Source organism: Schistocerca cancellata, chromosome 3, assembly GCF_023864275.1.
Source record: "Schistocerca cancellata isolate TAMUIC-IGC-003103 chromosome 3, iqSchCanc2.1, whole genome shotgun sequence".
NCBI classification, from domain to species: domain Eukaryota; kingdom Metazoa; phylum Arthropoda; class Insecta; order Orthoptera; family Acrididae; genus Schistocerca; species Schistocerca cancellata.
Window position 1 is genome coordinate 858024153 of NC_064628.1, and position 21575 is coordinate 858045727.

At 45.5% G+C, this 21575-nt stretch overlaps 1 protein-coding gene across 1 annotated transcript in view; it reads left to right on the plus strand.

Annotated features, from left to right (window-relative positions):
* LOC126176614 (solute carrier family 22 member 7-like) overlaps window positions 1-21575 on the plus strand; it is a 234329-nt gene that overhangs the window by 174380 nt on the left and 38374 nt on the right. Inside the window, exons 6-7 of the mRNA XM_049923774.1 lie at window positions 17550-17771; window positions 19123-19337. Coding sequence (XP_049779731.1) covers window positions 17550-17771; window positions 19123-19337 — 437 coding nt within the window. The remainder of the gene's footprint in view (window positions 1-17549; window positions 17772-19122; window positions 19338-21575) is intronic.

Below are 21575 nucleotides of genomic sequence, written 5' to 3' on the forward strand. Positions count from 1 at the left end.
CCAATTTAGTATTGGAGGGCAGCGTGGAGGGTAAAAATCGTAGAGGGAGACCAAGAGATGAATACACTAAGCAGATTCAGAAGGATGTAGGATGCAGTAGGTACTGGGAGATGAAGCAGCTTGCACAGGATAGAGAAGCATGGAGAGCTGCATCAGACCAGTCTCAGGACTGAAGACCACAACAACAATAACATGCTCTCTTTACTCAGTTTGGTAATATCACCATTCAAAACCTGAATAAATACCTTTTGCAGCACTGACTGCTGCGAGACGTGGAGGGAGAGGGCTCTGGAAGGTACCGACAGGGATGTGGAGCCACGCTGACACAAGTGCTGTGGCCAGAAGCGCTGTGTATCTCGGCTGAGGATCCATGGCACGAACAGCGCTATCGAGCTGGGTCCACAGATTCTTGATTAGGTGTAAATCCGGAGATTTTGATGCCCAGAGAAGTATGTCAGACTCATCCTGCGGCTCTTCCAGCCACGCATGTGTTGTCCTCCTGGTAGAGGCCAATGTGCTGAGAAAAAACGAACTGAATGTAGGCGTGGACATTGTCTCCAAAGATAGATAGATGCATAGATTGGTTGATCCGTTGTGCCTTGCAGAATGACGAGATCACCCAAGGAATGCCACAACAACACTGACCAGACCACAACACTCCCTTCTCCAACCTGGGCACTTTAGACGATCGTTGCAGGATGTTTGCTTCCAGACGTTTCACGCCGACGGAGCATTAAATATGATTCGTCTGAAGAGGCCACCTGTCGCCACTCAGGGACATACGGTTGTGGTAGCGGCGTGCAAAATCCAGTCCTCATCGCCAGTGGGCAGTCAGCATGGGTGCATGAACAAGATGCCTGCTGCAAAACCCATATGCAGTAATCGCTGCTCAACTGTCGTTGAGGACGCACTGTTGATAATTCCTTGGTTCATCTGGTCGTCGGCCAGTTGCTCAGCTGCTTCGTGTCCATTCGCATGTACACATCTCTGCAGCTGCCATTTATCCCTGTCATCTATGGCATGTGGTGCACCACAGATCCTACTGTGCCAAGTCAGCGAGTTTAGCCAGGAGTGTACAAACAAACGGTAGTATCACTAGACTGCGTCATATTTCACCTTAAGAAATGTGAAGTGCTGCAAACCAATGTGAGCTTAGGGAAGTATATGCGTGCCAAACGACGGAATAGTTAAACAATTTGCACACAGTTAACACTATAATTTGCTGATGACAGCAGGAAAACAGTTTACAAACTCACCTATTTCTGAAGGACTTCCATCCTTGTCCCAAAAACCAGTGATCACGCACTTTCTGAGGTCAGATAAATCTCTCCGTTTCCCCATTATGAGAACTACTGCACTGTTTTCTACGTCCTCCAGACATGCTTTATGTACCCTTCACTACTCGTGCTGGCACCTGCTATCTGTGAGTAGTTGACATTGACATCGAACGTAGGTAGTGGTCACACTAACGTGACTTGACCATGCATCTATGTTAGCTGTGTGTCTCAAATGGTTCAAATGGCTCTAGGCACTGTGGGACTTAACATCTGAGGTCATCAGTCCCCTAGACGTAGAACTACTTAAACCTAACTAACCTGAGGACATCACACACATCCCCGCCTGAGGCAGGACTCGGACCTGCAACCGTAGCAGCCGCGTAGTTCTGGACTGAAGCGCCTAGAACCGCTCGGCCACAAAGACCGGCCTGTGTGTCTTCATTTGTAACTTTGTTTTTTTGTTAAGTTTACCTTAGTTTAACTTACTTTGCATGTGGTTTACAGTTTCTACCTCTTTTTGGTAATCGTATGTGTTTAGGGGAATTTCATTGGGTCTCTTTAAAACGTAACTGACATCAAAATTGTGATTCTGTGGGTGGCTTGAGGTTACTTTATTTATTGTGTCTGCTGTCCTGTCATTGTTGTGATTGTCATTTCTTGTGGTTACATCAAGAATGTTGAATTTGTTTTCTTTTTCTTCCTCTACTACAAACTTTATGTTGTTGTGCATACTACTTACATATATGCTGCAATGTGTCATGAGCCTAATCTAGCATAGGCATTGAAACGCCAACGAAACTGGTATAGACATGCATATTCAAATACAGAGATATGTAAACAGACTGAAAACGGCGCTGCGCTCAGCAACGCCTATATGAGACAATAACTGTCTGGCACAGTTGTATCGCTGTATCACTTCCTCTCTCCACCTCCACACCCTCCATTTCCTTCATCAGGGCAATTTCCAGCACCTCCCCTCCCGCATGTTGAACTTTGCCACGACATGTACCCTTCATTCCAACTAACCACACCTTGTTCCCCCCCCCCTCCCCAGAGCCCCCTTTTCCTCTGACCTCCTTCTCCCAGAACGGATTTTCTTCCTTCCCCCCCCTCAGTCACTGCATACCGCCCTCATCTCTTTCCCCTCCCCCAAATCCTTCCCTCCTCCGCCCTCTTCGGCAACTTCCCCCGTCCGTCTCCCCCACTCTCTTCCCCTCCCTCACTTCTTCCCTTCACCCTCATCTTATTGCGCCCAGGAGATCCTCCAATTTTCTCCTCATCATCAGTGTGAAATTGAAGAAGTGTATGATGAGATAAAAGAAATTATTCAGCTAGTGAAGGGAGACGAAAATTTAATAGTCATGGGTGACTGGAATTCGAGAGCAGGAAAGGGGAGAGAAGGAAACATAGTAGGTGAAATTGGATTGGGGCTAAGAAATGAAAGAGGAAGCCGTTTGGTAGAGTTTTGCACAGAGCATAACTTAATCATAGCTAACACTTGGTTCAAGAATCGTAAAAGAATGTTGTATACTTGAGAGAAACCTGGAGATACTAGAAGGTATCAGATAGATTATATAATGGTAAGACAGAGATTTAGAAACCAGGTTTTAAATTGTAAGACATTTCCAGGGGCAGATGTGGACTCTGACCACAATCTATTGGTTATGAACTGTAGATTAAAACTGAAGAAACTGCAAAAAAGTGGGAATTTAAGGAGATCGTACCTGGATAAACTGACTAAACCAGAGGTTGTACAGAGTTTCAGGGAGAGCATAAGGGAACAATTGACAGGATTGTGGGAAAGAAATACAGGAGAAAAAGAATGGGTAGCCCTGAGGGATGAAGTAGTGAAGGCAGCAGAGGATCAAGTAGGTAAAACGACGAGGGCTAACAGAAATCTTTGGGTAACAGAAGAAATATAGAATTTATGAGAGGAGAAAATATAAAAATGCAATAAGTGAAGCAGGCAAAAATGAATACAAATATCTCATTTCTCAAAAATGAGATCGACAGTAAGTGCAAAATGGCTAAGCAGGGATGGCTAGAGGACAAATGTAAGGATGTAGAGGCTTATCTCACTAAGGGTAAGATAGACACTGCCTGCAGGAAAATTAAAGAGACCTTTGGAGAAAATAGAGCCACTTGTATGAATATAAAGAGCTCAGATGGAAACCCAGTTCTAAGCAAAGAAGGGAAAGCAGAAAGGTGGAAGGAGTATATAGAGGGTCTATACAAGGTTGATGTACTTGAGGACAATATTACGAAATTGGAAGAGGATGTAGATGAAGATGAAATGGGATATACGATACTGCGTGAAGAGTTTGACAGAGCACTGAAAGACCTGAGTTGAAACAAGGCCCCGGGAGTAGACAACATTCCATTAGAACTACTGACGTCCTTGGGAGAGCCAGTCCTGACAAAACCCTACCATCTGCTGAGCAAGATGTATGAGGCAGGCGAAATACCCTCAGACTTCAAGAAGAGTATAATAATTCCAATCCCAAAGAAAGCAGGTGTTGACACATGTGAAAGTTACCGAACTATCAGTTTAATAAGTCACAGCTACAAAATCCTAACTTGAATTCTTTACAGACGAATGAAAAAACTGGTAGAAGCCGATCTCGCGGAAGATCAGTTTGGATTCCGTAGAAATGTTGGCACTCATGAGGCAATACTGACCTTACGACTTATCTTAGGAGAAAGATTTAGGAAAGGCAAACCTACGTTTCTAGCATTTGTAGACTTAGAGAAAGCCTTTGACAATGCTGACTGGAATACTCACTTTCAAATTCTGAAGGTGGCAGGGGTAAAATACAGGGAGCGAAAGGTTATTTAAGATTTGTACAGAAACCAGATGGCAGTTATAAGAGTCGACAGGCATGAAAGGAAAGCAGTGGTTGGGAAGGGAGTGAGTCAGGGTTGTAGCCTCTCCATAATGTTATTCAATCTGTATATTGAACAAGCAGTAAAGGAAACAAAAGAAAAATTCGGAATAGGTATTAAAATCCATGGAGAAGAAATAAAAACTTTGAGGTTCGCCGATGACATTGTAATTGTGTCAGAGACAGCAAAGGACTTGGAAGAGCAGATGAACGGAATGGACAGTGTCTTGAAAAAATCGATATAAGATGAACATCAACAAATACAAAACGGAAATAATGGAATGTAGTCGAATTAAGTGGGGTGATGGTGAAGGTATTAGATTAGGTAATGAGGCACTTAAAGCAGTAAATGAGTTTTTCTATTTGGGGAGCAAAATAACTGATGATGGTCTAAGTAGAGAGGATATAAAATGTAGACTGACAATGGCAAGGAAAGCGTTTCTGAAGAAGAGGAATTTGTTAACATCGAGTATAGATTTAAGTGTCAGGAAGTCGTTTCTGAAAGTATTTGTATGGCGTGTAGCCATGTATGGAAGTGAAACACGGACGATAAATACGACGGCTATCCACAAAGTACATGTGTTTTCGTTTGTGTCCGTTAGGGGCGGGGCTAGCGCGGCCAACTTGGTTTCATGGCATTCCGCCGCTCAGTCGACATCCTGCCGTGCTAGTGAGAGGTTTGTGCTGTACTCAGTTGAGTTACTGTGACAGTTTGAAATGTCAGCGTTAATTGAAAATGCCGCGAAGTGTGAAGTGCGTGCTGTAATAAGGTTTCTGACTGCAAGAAACTGTACACCGATAGAAATCTATCGGCATTTTTGTGAAGTGTATGGGGACAACATAACCACTGAAGGTGGAGTGCGTCAATGGGTCATGAAACTGAAAAATGGCCGAACTAACGTTCACGACGAAGAGCGAAGTGGAAGACCCAGCATAGTGACTGCCGAACTTGTGGAAAAAGCCGATGGCGCGGTCCGTGAAATCCGTAATTTCACAATAACGGAACTCTCTATGAGTTTTCCACAAATTTCACGAAGTTTGTTGCACGAAATCATTACCGAAAAGCTTGGTTACGACAAGTTTTGTGCAAGATGGATTCCAAAAATCTTGACAGAGATTCACAAAAATCAGCGAATGGCTGCAGCCTTAACGTTTTTGGACGCTTACGAGAAAGATAGCGACTCATTACTCGATTGCATCGTTGCTGGTGACGAAACATGGGTTAAGCATGTGAACTGCGAGACAAAATTGCAGTCAATGCAGTGGGGGCACACAAATTCCCCCCCTCCCCCCCAAAAACCAAGAAATGCATGCAGACAATGTCGGCAAGGGAGGTGATGGCGACTGTATTTTGGGACAGAAAAGGTGTGATTTTTGTGAATTTCCTGGAAAGAAGCACTACAATAAACTCTCAAAGGTATTGCCAAACTCTGCACAACCTCAGAAGAGCAATACAAATCAAGCGCAGGGGAAAGATGGGCTCAAAGATCTTGATGATTCAGGACAACGCCCGGGCCCACACGGCAAATGCCACTCGTGAAGTTCTCGAATGTTTTAAGTGGGAGTTGTTTCCTCATCCGCCGTACAGTCCAGACCTGGCACCGAGCGACTTCCACTTATTCCCAGCAATGAAGAAGAGGTTGGCTATGCAGCGTTTTGATGACGACGCTCAGCTTCAAGGAGAGGTAACCACGTGGTTGAAGGCGCAGGCGGCCGAATTTTACGACGAAGGAATTTCCAAGCTCGTTCATCGCTACGATAAGTGCCTTAATTTAAAAGCAACTATGTAGAAGAGTAGTATTTAAGTGTGGCTTTCATCTGTATATAATAAAAAAAATTTCAATACTTTATTTATTTTTAATTCCAAAACATAATGTACTTTGTGGATAGTCCTCATAGTTTGGACAAGAAGAGAATCGAAGCTTTCGAAATGTGGTGCTACCGAAGAATGCTGAAGATTAGGTGGGTAGATCATATAACTAATGAGGAGGTATTGAATAGAATTGGGGAGAAGAGGAGTTTGTGGCACAACTTGATAAGAAGAAGGGACCGGTTGATAGGACATGTTCTGAGGCATCAAGGGATCACGTATGTAGCATTGGAGGGCAGCGTGTAGGGTAAAAATCGTAGAGGGAGACCAAGAGATGAATACACTAACCATATTCAGAAGGATGTAGGTTGCAGTAAGTGCTGGGAGATGAAGAAGCTTGCACAGGATAGAGTAGCATGGAGAGCTGCATCAAACCAGTCTCAGGACTGAAGACCACAACAACAACAATAACAACAACAACAACATCAGTGTGCTATGTCAGTGTAGTGTTTGGTGCTGTTCCACTGTACATTGACCGTCAATACTTTTATGCGCCGGACGTACTTCGCCTTGTGTTCTTTTACGTGTCCCAGTGTATGGTTTTTTGTGTGTGCTACTTTTTTACGGTTTTTATCTCCATTTTACAGTCGCTCCTTTTTGTCCATTGTCTTCCATAATGTTCCCCCTTTTTTATATCTATGTCCACCATATTTCCTCCCTTATGTTATTTTTAAATTCTTCTATTGTATGTTCTACGTCTTTCGGCTGAAGAGCAGCTCATGTGCTGCTGCCAGCCCACACCAATGGGGAATTTAAATACAATGAAAAAGAAGAAGAAGTGGCGCAATTGTTAGATTGGTTACTGCTGTTGTAATGGCAGGTTATCAAGATTTATGTGACTTTGAACGTGGTGTTATAGTCGGTGCACGAGCGATGGGACACAGTATCTGCGAGATACCGATGTAGTGGGGATTTTCCCGTACGGTCATTCCACGAGTGTATTGTGAATATCGGAATCCAGTAAAACATCAAATCTCCGACGTCACTGCGGCAGGAAAAAGATCCTGCAAGAGAGGGGGCAACGCCGACTGAAGAGAATCGTTCAACGTGAAAGAAGTGCAACCCTTCCGCAAATTGCTACAGATTTCAATGCTAGGTCATCAGTAAGTGTCAGCGTCCGAATCATTCAAAGAAACATAATCGGTATGGGCTTTCTGAGCTGAAGTCCCACTCCTGTACTCTTGATGACTGCACAACACAAAGCTCTACGTCTCGCCTGGGCCAGTGAACACCGACATTGGACTGCTGTTGACTGCAAACTTGTTGCCTGGTCGGACGAGTCTCGTTTCTAATTGTATCAAGCGGATGGACGTGTATGGGTATGGAGACAACATCATAAATCCATGGTACCTGCATGCCAGCAGGGGACTGTTCAAGCTGACAGAGTCCATTTAATGGTGTGGGACGTGTGCAGTTGGAGCGATACGACTCTGACAGGTGACACGCATGTTAGCATCCTGTCTGATCACCTGCATCCACTCATGTCCATAGTGCATTCCGCATTCCGACGGACTAGGCAATTCCAACAAGACAAGGTGACACCCCACACGTCCAGAATTGCCTCAGAGTAGCTCCAGAAACACTTTTTTGAGTTCAAACACTTTCGCTGGCCACCTAATTCCCTAGACATGAACATTATTGATCATATTTGGGATGCATTGCAACGTGCTGTTCAGAAGAGATCTCCACCCTGTCGTACTCTTACGGATTTATGGATAGCCCTACTCCCATGGTGTCATTTCTCTTCAGCAGTAATCCAGACATTAATTGAGTCCATGCCACGCTGTGTTTTGGCACTTCTGCGTGTTCGCAGTGGCCCTACACTATATTAGGCAAGTGTACCAGTTTCTTAGGCTCTTCAGTGTATATTATGTCATCCATCTAGTTGTATCAGTAGATGACATTGTAACCTCTCTTTGTTAACAGAATTTCAAATACTTGTTTTTCGGTATGATTCATGAAGATGTTGGCTAGTGTCCCGGAAATAGATAAACCCATAGATAAACATCTTTGACCGGAGTACTCCTAATTGAATTGAAAACAGTTTTGTTGTATTATTAATTGTAACAATGTTATTGTTTCATCCACATGTTCCTGAGGAAGCTGCTTGTGTTTCATCAGGTTTCCTTCATTTAGTTTAATGACCTTGTTAACAGAGATGTTAATGTAATGATAATGTACAGTTTTCCTAAATCGAAGCAAAGCAACATTGTTGTACATGATTTCTTTATTATCTGTTGTGTTTTTGGCTAAATAGCAATTTTTCTTGTCCTACAATTTTCAGATGTATAATACTGAATGAACAGAGATTGCATCTGCGCTGTTAGTAGGTTTGTAGGAAGTACACAATCATATACAATTCACCTCATGGGAATGGCGATCTTATGGATTCTGGGCTGGCATCTCATATTGGGTGCCTTCGGGTTTTCTTGTACAAGTGTTGTTTCTCCCTGTGTGAAAAGTATACACTATGTTATCGAAAGAGTTTTTAACATGTGTTCAAAATGTATATGTTGGGATGGATTTTGAATTTTATATGTCACTTTCGGAGGTAGAGTCCATGGTAAATCAAAGTTACATGGTAAATATTATGTTTGTTTGGAGGTACATGCTTACAGTGCTCATAGAAATTTAAAGCCCCTTGCCGCAATATCGTAACATTCTAAACCAAAACGTCTGTATGACGTCAGAATCCAAGAAAGCAATGTAAGTTGACGAACTGAGGATACAAGAGCAGTCTCTATGGCCTGAGAATACAAGATTGTGATCCAAGATGACGGTCTGCGGATACGAGGACAGTAGGTACGATATTACAAGCCAAGACGGCGACCCCAGATAGTGACCTGGAGACATGAGGACAGTCTACATAGACGCCATGTCACTTACATCTAAGATGGTGGACATATGGAAATGAGGACGACCTGATGGTTGTAGGATTCCTTAATCTAATCTGAAAATGGCCGGACATTCGATAAATCATCGGTTTTCCCCACTCTGATGATGGTACTGTTCACTCTTGCACATGATACGCTTGTGCTATGCTTAAACAATTCCTCCCCCACTCCTCCAAAATTGCAGTTCCAATAATTGTCAACCTTCGTTTGAATCTCAAGAGCGGACTTGTTCTACCTTTAAAACGGAATGTCTCACATATTGTTGTCAAATACTTGTCATTATGCAAGGGGCGTTTGAAAAGTTCGTGCAAAGTCCGAGAGATGGCACCACCGGCACGTAGGGTTAATCCTCATCGACTATCTGGAAAAGGGTACAAGAATTACAGGTGCATATTATTCATCGTTATTGGACCGTTTGGAAACCGAGCTGCAAGAATAGCGCTGGCGATTGGACCGCAAAACAGTCCTTTTCCATCAGCACAGTGCACCAGCACACACCTCAGCAGTTGTGGTCGCAAAATTAATGGAAATCGGATTCCAACTCGTTTCACATCCCCCTATTCTCCCTCGGACTACTATCTGTTCCCCAATTTGAAGAACTGGCTGGCGGGACCAAGATTTTATTCAAACGAGGAGGTGATTGCAGCAACTAATAGCTATTTTGCAGACTTGGACGATTCCTATTATTCGGAAGGGATCAACAAATTAGAACAGCGTTGGACGAAGTGTATAAGTCTAAAAGTAGACTATGTTGAAAAATAAAAAAGGTTTACCCCAAACACGAAGTAGTTTTTATTTTTGCGCGCACTTTTCAAACGCCCATCGTAATGTCCAGTGGGATATTTATTCACTTGCACCTTTGTTATTTGAGCGAATACAACACCGGGGAGGGCCCTCTACCATACTTGCAAAGTTCACCACCAGGCCGTAAGCTGCATATACCATGGATCTTGAGTGCCTTGTCAGCCTGGGTTGGACCAACGCCAGAGTTATCCTGACACTGCCCCTAGCAAAGCCACCTGGTCGCACTGTACAATGCGTACTGCCAATTGCCGGTCGGTGTGGCCGACGGTTCAAGGCGCTTCAGTCTGGAACCGCGCGACCGCTACGGTCGCAGGTTCAAATCCTGCCTCGGGCATGGATATGTGTGAAGTCCTTAGGTTAGTTAGGTTTAAGTAGTTTTAAGTTCTAGGGGACTGATGGTCTCAGATGTTAAGTTCCATAATGCTCAGAGACATTTGAATTTCGTACTGCCAATTGAAATGCCTACCATGTTGTGAAACTGTTTGTAATGGCTCTGCCGTCGCAGCCCATGTGACATAAGTTAAAATGGTAGGAGGAGCAGAGAATTTTAAATGCGAGAAGCACACTTGTGCGTTACCGCACATTGAAACTGTCAGGGAAACTGAAAAGTCTTCCCAGTTTAAAAATGAACTATAACCCACACGTAAATTCTGCAGGGGCAATCTATGTGTGTGTGTGTGAATTCCTAAGGGACCAAGCTGCTAAGGTCGTGGGGCCTTAGGGTTTCACACTACTTAAACTAACTTAAACTAACTTATGCTAAGAACAACACAGACACCCATGCCAGAGGGAGGACTTGAACCTCTGGCGGGAGGGACTGCGCAGTCCGTGACATGGCGCCTCAAACCACGATGCCATTTGGCGCGCCGGGCAATCTATGAGAAAGGGAGATGTGCATCTGGCATCCTGGGGGAAGTCTTGTGCAGTGGGTGAGAAACCGTGGAAAGAGCAGGTTCTTTAAATCCACAAAAAATTATATATGGGGTTGATGAAACCTATGATGAAAATTATGGTAATTGCTTGTTATTCTATAAACTCGTCTTTCCTATGTGCTGCAGCCACTTACAAACGAAAATGGAGAATGAAACACACTATTTCTTATTTACAAGTCGAGTTATAGCCCTCAACAGCATGACAAATACACACTGATCGGTCAGAACATTATGACTACCGACCTACTATTGATATAAACACGTCCAGGCGATAGGAGCATCGCCTGAGGAGGAATGACTGTTAGTCAGACACAAACACGGTGCACATAGTATCAATCTGCGTTCTGTCCACGTGTAGAATGGGGAAGGAGCGCAATACATCTGAGTTTGACCGAAGGCAGAATGTGATGTCCCAGAGACTCGGCACGAGCATTTCGGAAACTGCACGACTTGTCAGATGTTCAAGGAGTACTGCGATGAGTGTCTTCGACAAGTGGTGAAGCCAACCAGACATCGTGAGGTTGGGCGGCCGTCCCTCATTATCGACGTTGGATGTCACAGGCTGGGCAGACTTGAAAAACAGGGAAGGCGGCGATCTGTAGCGGAACTAACATCAGGTTTTAACTCCTGGGCAGGGTACAAGAGTGTCTGAACACATATAACGATAGGCCTTCGCGGCCAATGGCCCATGCATATGCCAATGTAAACACCACAACATTGGGAACTACTATTGAAATTGGCACGCAACCATTGGCAGTGAACGTTGGCGCAGTGGCAGGGCATTGGATGGTCTGATGAAACCACATCTTCATCATGCCGACGGGAGGGCGCGAATCTGTAGTCTTCCAGGGGAACAGCTCCTTGACACCTGTACTGCTGGGCAGAGACAAGCTGGCAGTGACTCCATAATGCTCTGGGGAACGTTCACGTGGGCATCCATGGGTCCAGTGGAGCTCGTGCAAGGCACCATGGCGGACAAGGGAGTATCACATACTGATTGCAGACCACCTACATCCCTTCATGACGAACATATTTACGGATGGCAGTGACATTTTTCAACAAGGGAATGGACCGTGTCACGAGCTCAGGAGTGTGATGGGGTGGTTCGAGGTACACAGTGGCGAGTTGCAATTGGTGTGCTGGCCCCCCAACTCGTCAGATCCAAACCCGATCAAACACATATGGGATGTGATTGAATGTGTCATCAGAGGTCATCGCGCACCTCCACGGAGTTAAGAGAATTAGGTGGCCTGTGTGTGTAGATGCGGTGTCAACTCACACCAGTGACCGACCAAGTCGTCTTTGCTTCCAAATCACGCTGAGTCGCTACTGTTATCCGTGCCAAAGGTGGACATACCAGCTACTAGGTAGGTGGTCATTATGTTGTGTCTGAGCGGTGTACGTGATTAAAAAAGAATGACATTTTTACAAGAGTGGAAATCAATAAACTAGGTGGATAAGCCATTTACAGGCGGAATAACTCTGCTCACGCACCTGAAACGGGATTCTCTGGTGAGACGTCAGAGGTATGAGATTAAGCGCTGAACATTAAAGTTCTTATACATTACGATATAGGGCAATCATTGTTTACAACACTATAATTTGGGTCTAGCCTTCATTTAAACGAGACAAAAAGTTGTTCATTTTAAATTAGGCCTGAAATTAAGCAGCCTTCAGGTCCGTCCCATTCTGTGGCTGGACTTGACCCTGTGTTTGAGGACTCCGATCAACACACCAATCTGCCTGCACCCGACTGATCGGGACACACACACAGACACCAGCTATATCACCGCCTAAGAAATCAACAAGATACTGAGCAGACGCCAATGAAGGACACCAATTTGGATTACATCTACTACATCTACATATTGTACAGACTCCACAAACCATCATACGGTGCGCGGCAGTTGGTACCCTATTGCACTAATAGTCATTGCCTTTCCTGTTCCACTGGCAAACAGAGCGAAGGAAAAATGACCCTATATGTCTCCATATGAGCACCAATTTCTCATATCTTACCTCCGTGCTTCTAACGTGAGATGTATGTTAGCGACAGCACAATCGTTCTGCAGTCAGCTTCAATTGCTAGGTCTCTAAATTTTCTCAGTAGTGTTCCTTGAAAAGATCGTCGCCATCCCTCCAGAGATTTCCACTTGCGATCCTGAAGCATGTCCATAATACCTGTGTGGTGTTTGAAGCTACCGATAAGAAATCTAGCAACCTGCCTCTGAACTAGTTCAGTGTCTTTCTTTAATCCAACCTCGTGCGGAATCCAAACATTCCAGCTGTACTGAATAAGAGATTGACTATTATTCTACATGCGAACTCTTTTACAAATGAGCTACACTTTCTTAAAATTCTCCCAGTAAACTCAAGTTCACCATTCGGCTTCACTATCACAATCCCCAAATAGACGTTGTCTATATATATAAAAGAAAGTCGTGTTAGTTATACTATTTATAACTCAAGAGCGGCTGGACCGATTTGGCTGAAAATTGGTGGAGAGGTATCTTAAAACCGGTAGACGGACATAGGATACTTTTTATCCCGTTCGACCGCTATAAAACGTGGTATAACAAAAACGCATCTTTCATGGAATAACAAAACGCAAATGCCAGCTAAACGTCACCATAAAATGTGGTATAACAAAAACACACCTGACATGGAATAACAAAACGGAAATGACAGCTAAACGTCTATGGTTAAGTATCAGTATAGATCATCAATTAAAAATTTAAAGAAATAATTTGTATTTTATTTGAATCACCATTAGCAATGCCACGACAAAGCCGTAATGCAAGAAGGACTGAAGAAGAACAACAAATTGCCCGTGAAGAGCGCCGCGTTAGTATGACTCGACTTCGTGCTTATCAATCACAAGAGCAAAGTGAGGCAGCCCGTGAAACGGCTCGGTTGGCAATGCGAAATCGTCGAGCGAACAACAGAGATCAACATGTAGCATGCGCTCTAAAGCACCAGCCGGCCGGTGTGGACGTGCGGTTCTAGGCGCTTCAGTCTGGAACCTCGTGACCGCTACGGTCGCACGTTCGAATCCTGCCTCGGGCATGGATGTGTGTGATGCCCTTAGGTTAGTTAGGTTTAAGTAGTTCTAAGTTCTAGGGGACTGATGACCACAGATGATTATGTCAGTAATGGAGGACACGTGACACTGGCATCTCGCAGCGAAAGCAGTGAAGAATCCTGGAATGAAGCCGAGTATCGCAATACAGTCTCACAGCTATTGATCCAAGTTCAAGCAAGACACATTCCATGTTTACGGAAGAAGCACCGCGCTTCAGTCTGGAACCGCGCGACCGCTCTAGAAGAGCGTAGCGTTCCAAAGGATTGGAAAAGAGCACAGGTCATCCCCGTTTTCAAGAAGGGACGTCGAACAGATGTGCAGAACTATAGACCTATATCTCTAACGTCGATCAGTTGTAGAATTTTGGAACACGTATTATGTTCGAGTATAACGACTTTTCTGGAGACTAGAAATCTACTCTGTAGGAATCAGCACGGGTTTCGAAAAAGACGATCGTGTGAAACCCAGGTCGCGCTATTCGTCCACGAGACTCAGAGGGCCATAGACACAGGTTCCCAGGTAGATGCCATTTTTCTTGACTTCCGCAAGGCGTTCGATACAGTTCTCCACAGTCGTTTAATGAACAAAGTAAGAGCATATGGACTATCAGACCAATTGTGTGATTGAAGAGTTCCTAGATAACAGAACGCAGCATGTCATTCTCAAAGGAGAGAAGTGTTCCGAAGTAAGAGTGATTTCGGGTGTGTCGCAGGGGAGTGTCGTGGGACCGTTGCTATTCACAATATACGTAAATGACTTTGTGGATGACATCGGGAGTTCACTGAGACTTTTTGCGGATGATGCTGTGGTATATCGAGAGGTTGTAACAATAAAAAATTGTACAGAAATGCAGGAGGATCTGCAGCGAATTGACGCATGGTGCAGGGAAAGGCAATTAAATCTCAATGTAGACAAGTGTAATGTGCTGCGAATACATAGAAAGAAACATCCCTTATTCCATAAATTATCTGGGAGTACGCATTAGGAGTGATTTAAAATGGAACGATCATATAAAGTTGATCGTCGATAAGGCAGATGCCCGACTGAGATTCATTGGAAGAATCCTAAGGAAATGCAATCCGAAAACAAAGGAAGTAAGTTACAGTACGCTTGTTCTCCCACTGCTTGAATACTGCCCAGCAGTGTGGGATCCGTACCAGATAGGGTTGATAGAAGAGATAGAGAAGATCCAACGGAGAGCAGCGCACTTCGTTACAGGATCATTTAGTAATCGCGAAAGCGTTACGGAGATGATAGATAAATTCCAGTGGAAGACTCTGCAGGAGAGACGCTCAATAGCTCGGTAGGGGCTTTTGTTGAAGTTTCGAGAACATACCTTCACCGAGGAGTCAAGCAGTATATTGATCCGTCCTACGTATATCTGTGAAGGGACCATGAGGATAAAATCAGAGAGATTAGAGCCCACACAGAGGCATACCGACAATCCTTCTTTCTACGAACAATACGAAACTGGAATAGAAGGGAGAACCGATAGAGGTATTCGAAGTACCCTCCGCCACACACCGTCAGGTGGCTTGCGGAGTGTGGATGTAGATGTAGATGTAGACCGCTCTGGTCGCAGGTTCGAATTCTGCCTCGGGCACGGATATGTGTGGTGTCCATAGGTTAGTTCGGTTTAAGTAGTTCTAAGTTCTAGGGAACTGATGACCTCAGATGTTCAGTCCCATAGTGGTCTGAGTCATTTGAACCACTTAAAGAAGTACCTTCAAAGGTCTGCAGCAGAGTGGGAGGGGGGCTAGGGCTGGAGGGCGTCTCTCCATGGTTTTATGAACACAGAAATAGCACAGAACTGTGTGTGTACTCTGCGAGAACATGGTGCCTATAGCCAACATTACTGAGGATGGGGAAGATGACAGCTCCTGCAGAGTTGGCCGACAGGGTGGCTATATTTCCAGGCGTTACAGTTCGGTAACCTGTCATGGCACCAGGACCATGACCACCGGAATAGAGCTTTCACACACACGACGGGATTTTTGCCGCTGAAATTTGAACCCATTGGTTCCAGACCTTACTAAGTTACACCGTCATGTGATTCGCCCATCAAACCGATGGTTCCTTATCTGGCAACACATCGATGGGTCCAGATGGCTGAGGAAAACTGATATTAATGTATAAGTTTGCCTGTTAAATTTATCACCTTGTCAGTTAACTGTGAAACATGCTCTTGATTACTATCATTGTAATCGAAATTAAGTATACTAGAACTATTTTTTTTCTTTATTGAGTTTCGATTCCTCGCGAAGGGGGCGGGCAGGCACCAGCTTAGTACGCCGCTCTTCAGCCTACAGAATTTGTTTTAAAAAGAGGAAGATAATAAATAATGAAAACAGGCAATAACATCGATGCTTTAAATGGTAAAATGGCGGAAAATCGTGGAACTTAAAACATAGAACAAAGGGTTGATGATGCTGATAAAATATATATGAAGCAGACAGGTAAAAGAATAGACAGACAATTAAAAAAACACGGCGACAGTCTGGTTTCTGTTCACAAGAGGTATAAAATTCACACCACGTGACAGCATGGTTTAATTTTGCAAAACTTTGGAAAGACGAACAACACTGACCATTCACTTGAACACTGCTCTAAAAAATTGGCACAAATATGGTATACCAGAGCCGGGGGCAGTTGGGGGTACCTGGACAGATGATGATAAAGGAAAGGTGGGGAAGGAGAGGAAAGAACGAAGTGGGGGGAGGGGGAAAAGGAGCCGAAGGAGGACAAGGACCCATAAGAGGGGGGTGGGTCCTGGGCAGACGTGAAAGGGAGTGGAGAAGGGCAGAGGAGAGGTATACAAAAGGACCTGGGAGGGGGAAGAGGGGAGGTGGGGAGAAAGCAGGACGGAAGGGGGGGAGCCCGGGGACAGGACAGAGGAAAGGAGGGGGGGGGTGGGAATCAGAGTTGATAGGAGGGTTATATGGAGGGAGAGAGGGCATTATCTGGGAGGGTGATTTGATGAAAGCCACCATGGGAAAGGAGATGAATGGTGTAGAGATGGAGGGTAGGGGGACACAACAGTAAAGACGTGGCACAGGGTGGGGATTGGAGAGGAGGGAAGCAACCAGGGGGTGAGGGGGATCGAGGCGGCGGGAGGTGTAGAGTATGCGGATATGTTCGAGGAATAGGAGCAGATGGGGGAAAGGAATGAGGTTGTAGAGGATCCGCATGGGTTCAAATAGCTCTGAGCATTATGGGACTTAACATCTGAGGTCATCAGTCCCCTACAACTTCGAACTACTTAAACCTAACTAAGGACAGCACACACATCCATGCCCGAGGCAGGATTCGAACCTGCGACCGTAGCGGTCACGCAGTTCCAGACTGAAGGGCCTAGAACCGCACGGCCACACCGGCCGGCATCCGCGTGGGGGACGGGAGGAGTATACACCGGAGTGCTTGGCGCTCAAGGATCTGGAGGGACTTATAGAATTTGAGGGGGGGGGGGGGGAAGGTGGATATCCAGGCGGATCTGGCATAACAGAGGATGGGACGGATTAAGGATTTGTAGGTGTGGAGGATGGTAGAGGGGTGCAACCCCAATCTCTCGCCAGACAGGAGTTTATACTGGAACATAATTATACATACTAAAATATTCTTTCTTTGTATGGGATTGGACAACACAGTACACTGCAGAAAAGTCTCAGGATAACACCAACTCTAACTTTTTCAACTAACAAAGTACTCCTTCTCGAATGAAAAAGATTCCGGCAAAACGTGAACTTCAATCCTACGAGTCTTCCTGCTCTGTTTATAACGTAAAGATTGCGAGACAGGTGGTTTCCTGCAGGTGGTTCCCCGAGTCGCCGCGCTGGCTGACGTGCAGGGGGCGCGAGGAGGAGGCGCTGAGCGTGCTGCGGCGGGTCGCCGCCACCAACGGCTCCAGCCTGCCGCCGTTCACCCTGCAGGTGCTGCACCGCGTGGCCAAGGCCAAGCGGGACCGCGTCGGCTACCTGGGCATCTTCTCCAGCTGGAACCTCTTCAAGAACACCCTCCTGCTCGCCATGGCCAGGTGAGCACGAGCTGCTGTAAAACTCACATGTTTTCATAATCACAAGAAAATGAAATCTACAGCTTTCGTGTCTACTGGTACACGTTGTCAAAGCTACATCGAAAAGCTGCAATTTTTCCTCAACTGAAGTGTATCATAAGAACTATCCAACCAATCATGGGCCACAGTACCTGGAGGTGCCACGTTTTAAAGGTGTCCTTCATTGTAACTTCCTCTCCTATACACAATGGTGGATTATGTTTCCAGAGTGCGAAGCTACATCACAAGTCCATCTTCCTGTGACCGCGATTCAAGAGATCAAGTTGCCTTACCCAACGTAGAGGCAAAATCTGGAAATGACAGTCATATAAACGTTCGGCCGACCACTTGGCGGAAGTAAAGCGAGCTGTATGACTATGCAACACGTCATTCTGTGTGCACTAGACTGTACAGAGAAGGCCGCTCGACGAAAGAGGTGAACGTGTGAACATAATTATTGGGCTTTGTTTAAAAATGTTCAAATGTGTGTGAAATCCTATGAGACTTAACTGCTAAGGTCATCAGTCCCTAAGCTTACAGACTACTTAACCTAAATTATCCTAAGGACAAACACACCCACCCATGGCCCGCATCTCGTGGTCGTGCGGTAGCGTTCTCGCTTCCCACGCCCGGGTTCCCGGGTTCGATTCCCGGCGGGGTCAGGGATTTTCTCTGCCTCGTGATGGCTGGGTGTTGTGTGCTGTCCTTAGGTTAGTTAGGTTTAAGTAGTTCTAAGTTCTAGGGGACTTATGACCACAGCAGTTGAGTCCCATAGTGCTCAGAGCCATTTGAACCAACACCCACCCATGCCCGAGCGAGGCTCGAACCTCCGCCGGGACAATGGCAGGCGACGTGATTACCACATCACAGAGTCTCCAGCTGCTGAATATGCACCCTGCTGCCACTGGTGCTGTGTTGACAGGAGGTTCTTACTCCATGACGGAAGTATGGACAGCCCAGCGGTGGTAGCTGTGTGAAACATCTGACTGCAATGTGTTGCAGTGACCTGAACTGAAGAGGTCCTCCATTGACACCTCAGGACGATGGGAGGGAGATGGGTGGCTGGTCCATCGTGTTGTGCTCCGAAGATGGTGGCAAAGTGTGGAGTTGTCCAAGCTTCCGGGAGCCCAGGTGTGGGCAGGGATTCGTGAGCCTACAGCGGTAAATACAGCTGCGTCACAGATGGGCCCAGATGTTTGATAATGACGATCGGATCAGTCTGGTTTAAATGCTGCTGCTGCTAATTGCTGACTTTGGTGTACAAGCTGAGTTTGTGTCTGTTCTAAAGTACGTCCTTTCTGAGAGGATACAGAAGCGTCCCATATGTTGCCAGGTCCCTGTGCTGGATGACGATGTTAGCGCTGGTGCTGAGCGTGGGCATCATCAACGTGAACCCGCTGGTGACGGTGTCTGCTCAGGCCGTGGCGCAGGCGGCATCTGTGCTGCTGCAGCACTACTGCGGGACCCACTTCGGGCGACGGTGGTCCAGCGTCGCGTGTCTGGCGCTGGTCGGCCTCCTGGGTGCACTCTGTGTCGTACTGCTCACAGGTAAACAACACAGCCCGTGAGAGCGCTCACACACCTCTCACACTTGCCTGCTGGCGCCCTCCTCCACCTGCTGTGGATTGGAGATTTCAAACATCTGTATTGCGACTAAAATTACTGTGTCAATCGAGTCAGACCATTTGGCAACAGTGGATCTCCACTGCACGACAAACAAAGTGAAGCACTCAGAAGTGGAGGAGGAAACTTAATGAAAATTATTGGGTTGAGAGGGTATGTGATGTTGTTTCAGCAATTACAGAACCCAGTCAAATTTACAAAGAAGTTGGCCATATGAACCCACTTATCGGTATGATGTTGTACCTCTTCTCTCCAGGGTGCATGCAGTGATTTTTTTGGGAAGGGTTTTATAAATCCGTTGTATCCTCTCCTGTGGCTAGCTGGCCCACCAGTGTTGTTATCTTGTCCTTGATATCCCGGATATTGCCACCGGAATCGAATTTATGATCGAGCTGCTGCCACACATGTTACATGTGGGACAGATCTGACGATCTAGCTGGTCACAGGAGCACCTCAGCATCATTCGGAGAGTTCATATAGACATGTGCCGCATGTGTAAGAGCATTGTACTGTTGAAAAAAAGCATCATTATACTGTCAGATGAGAGGTAACATTTGGGTTTACAGGGCATATGCCAGTGCTCCATCAATCTCTGCCAGTCGTGACCTGAGGTTATACCGAAAGGTTCCCCAGACTATGACGCCAGGAGCAACACAGTTGTGCCTTTCCGAAACATGGAAAGAATGGAACCTCCTCCCAAGTCGCTTCAAACCCGTCGTCGACGGTTATTGAAGGCAGTGCAGTACCACGAATCACTACTGTAAAAAAGGCGAGAATATTCGTCAGCAATACATGTTTCCCAATCATGACGCTACTACTAATGCAGCTGGGTGTGTTGTGATGGGATCATAATTCCCTAGACCACCTACTGCTATGCTCTGACGAATGGTGTAGAATGACGCAGAATGTTGCATGAAGTCTATCACTTGTTGGATGGCAATCGCAGATGCGAAGGAGTTACGATGTACTTGGTGCGGAATATGGTCACCCTCCTTTTCACAGGGCAGATTCGGTCGGTCGGCCTGAACTTGAAAGGCGGATGTCCCACAAATCTTGATACAGCACAATTCGACGAGCTGGTCAAATGGAGGCCGACAGTGAGGTCTCTCATGTGATAACGCAGTCTCATACAAATATGCAGCGTCTCGATGTTATTCACAATGGTCACTCAACATCTGACGTACTTGAGTCCCCTCATATAGCACAGCACACCTGATAACAACACTAAACTTAAACAATACTAATGCAGAACAATGTCAATTCTACCAGTCACAGAAAATTGCAACACTAACCATTTGCATACAGACCAATGGTGAGCATGTGTACAAAGTTGTATTCACATCTAAACATGTCCCCTTGTTGCTTCATTTTTTGTCAGGCCGTGTATGCTGAGAGGTACTAACTGTCATAAAAGTTCCTGTTACAGGATAAAATCGTTTTTCCCACTATAACCATGTCGTTTCGGCCACTTCTGTACAAATTTTGTATTGGCTGTTTCTTGTGATACATAAAACAGTAACTGTCGATGACATCCCCTAGTGTCATCTCACAAAGACTTGTTTAGCCATTGTTACACTGTTGGTTTGCACGTTTTTCAGGCTACCTGCCATCTCTTGTGAATGATGAGTGCTACAGTGATTTACAACCAACTGAAGCAAAAAACGCTACAGTTTTGTTTCAATGGAAGAGGTAACACAATTGTGTAAATTGTAAAGCTTGGGCAAGAATCATACATCCTGCGAAGGGGTAGCTTATATTAGCATTAGCATTGCCCTACTGGCCAAAGTGGAATCACAGGAAGATCTCCGGATCTAGTTCGTTATGCCAGCTAGTCATAGACTGAGTTCCCCTTAGTCATGCATAAATCTGTTTGCGTGCACTTACAGGTAAACGGCATAATGTGACATGCAGAGAGTAACGAAGTGGCGTCAACAAAGTTCTTCCGCCGCTACCGGATACCCTGATAAGGAATTCTAGTTTTCTAGTAGACGCAATGTGAGACGCTCCAACAGCTCGTTGGAGATGAAAGCGAAAAGGAAGATTGAGAAATGAGAGGAGAAAAGGAAGGGACAGATGCTCTTGGCAGACTGTCAGGGAGTGGCACGCAGAAATCATGAACTGAGCCAATCGTGACGATATTAACAGAAGGACTGGTCTTGTAAG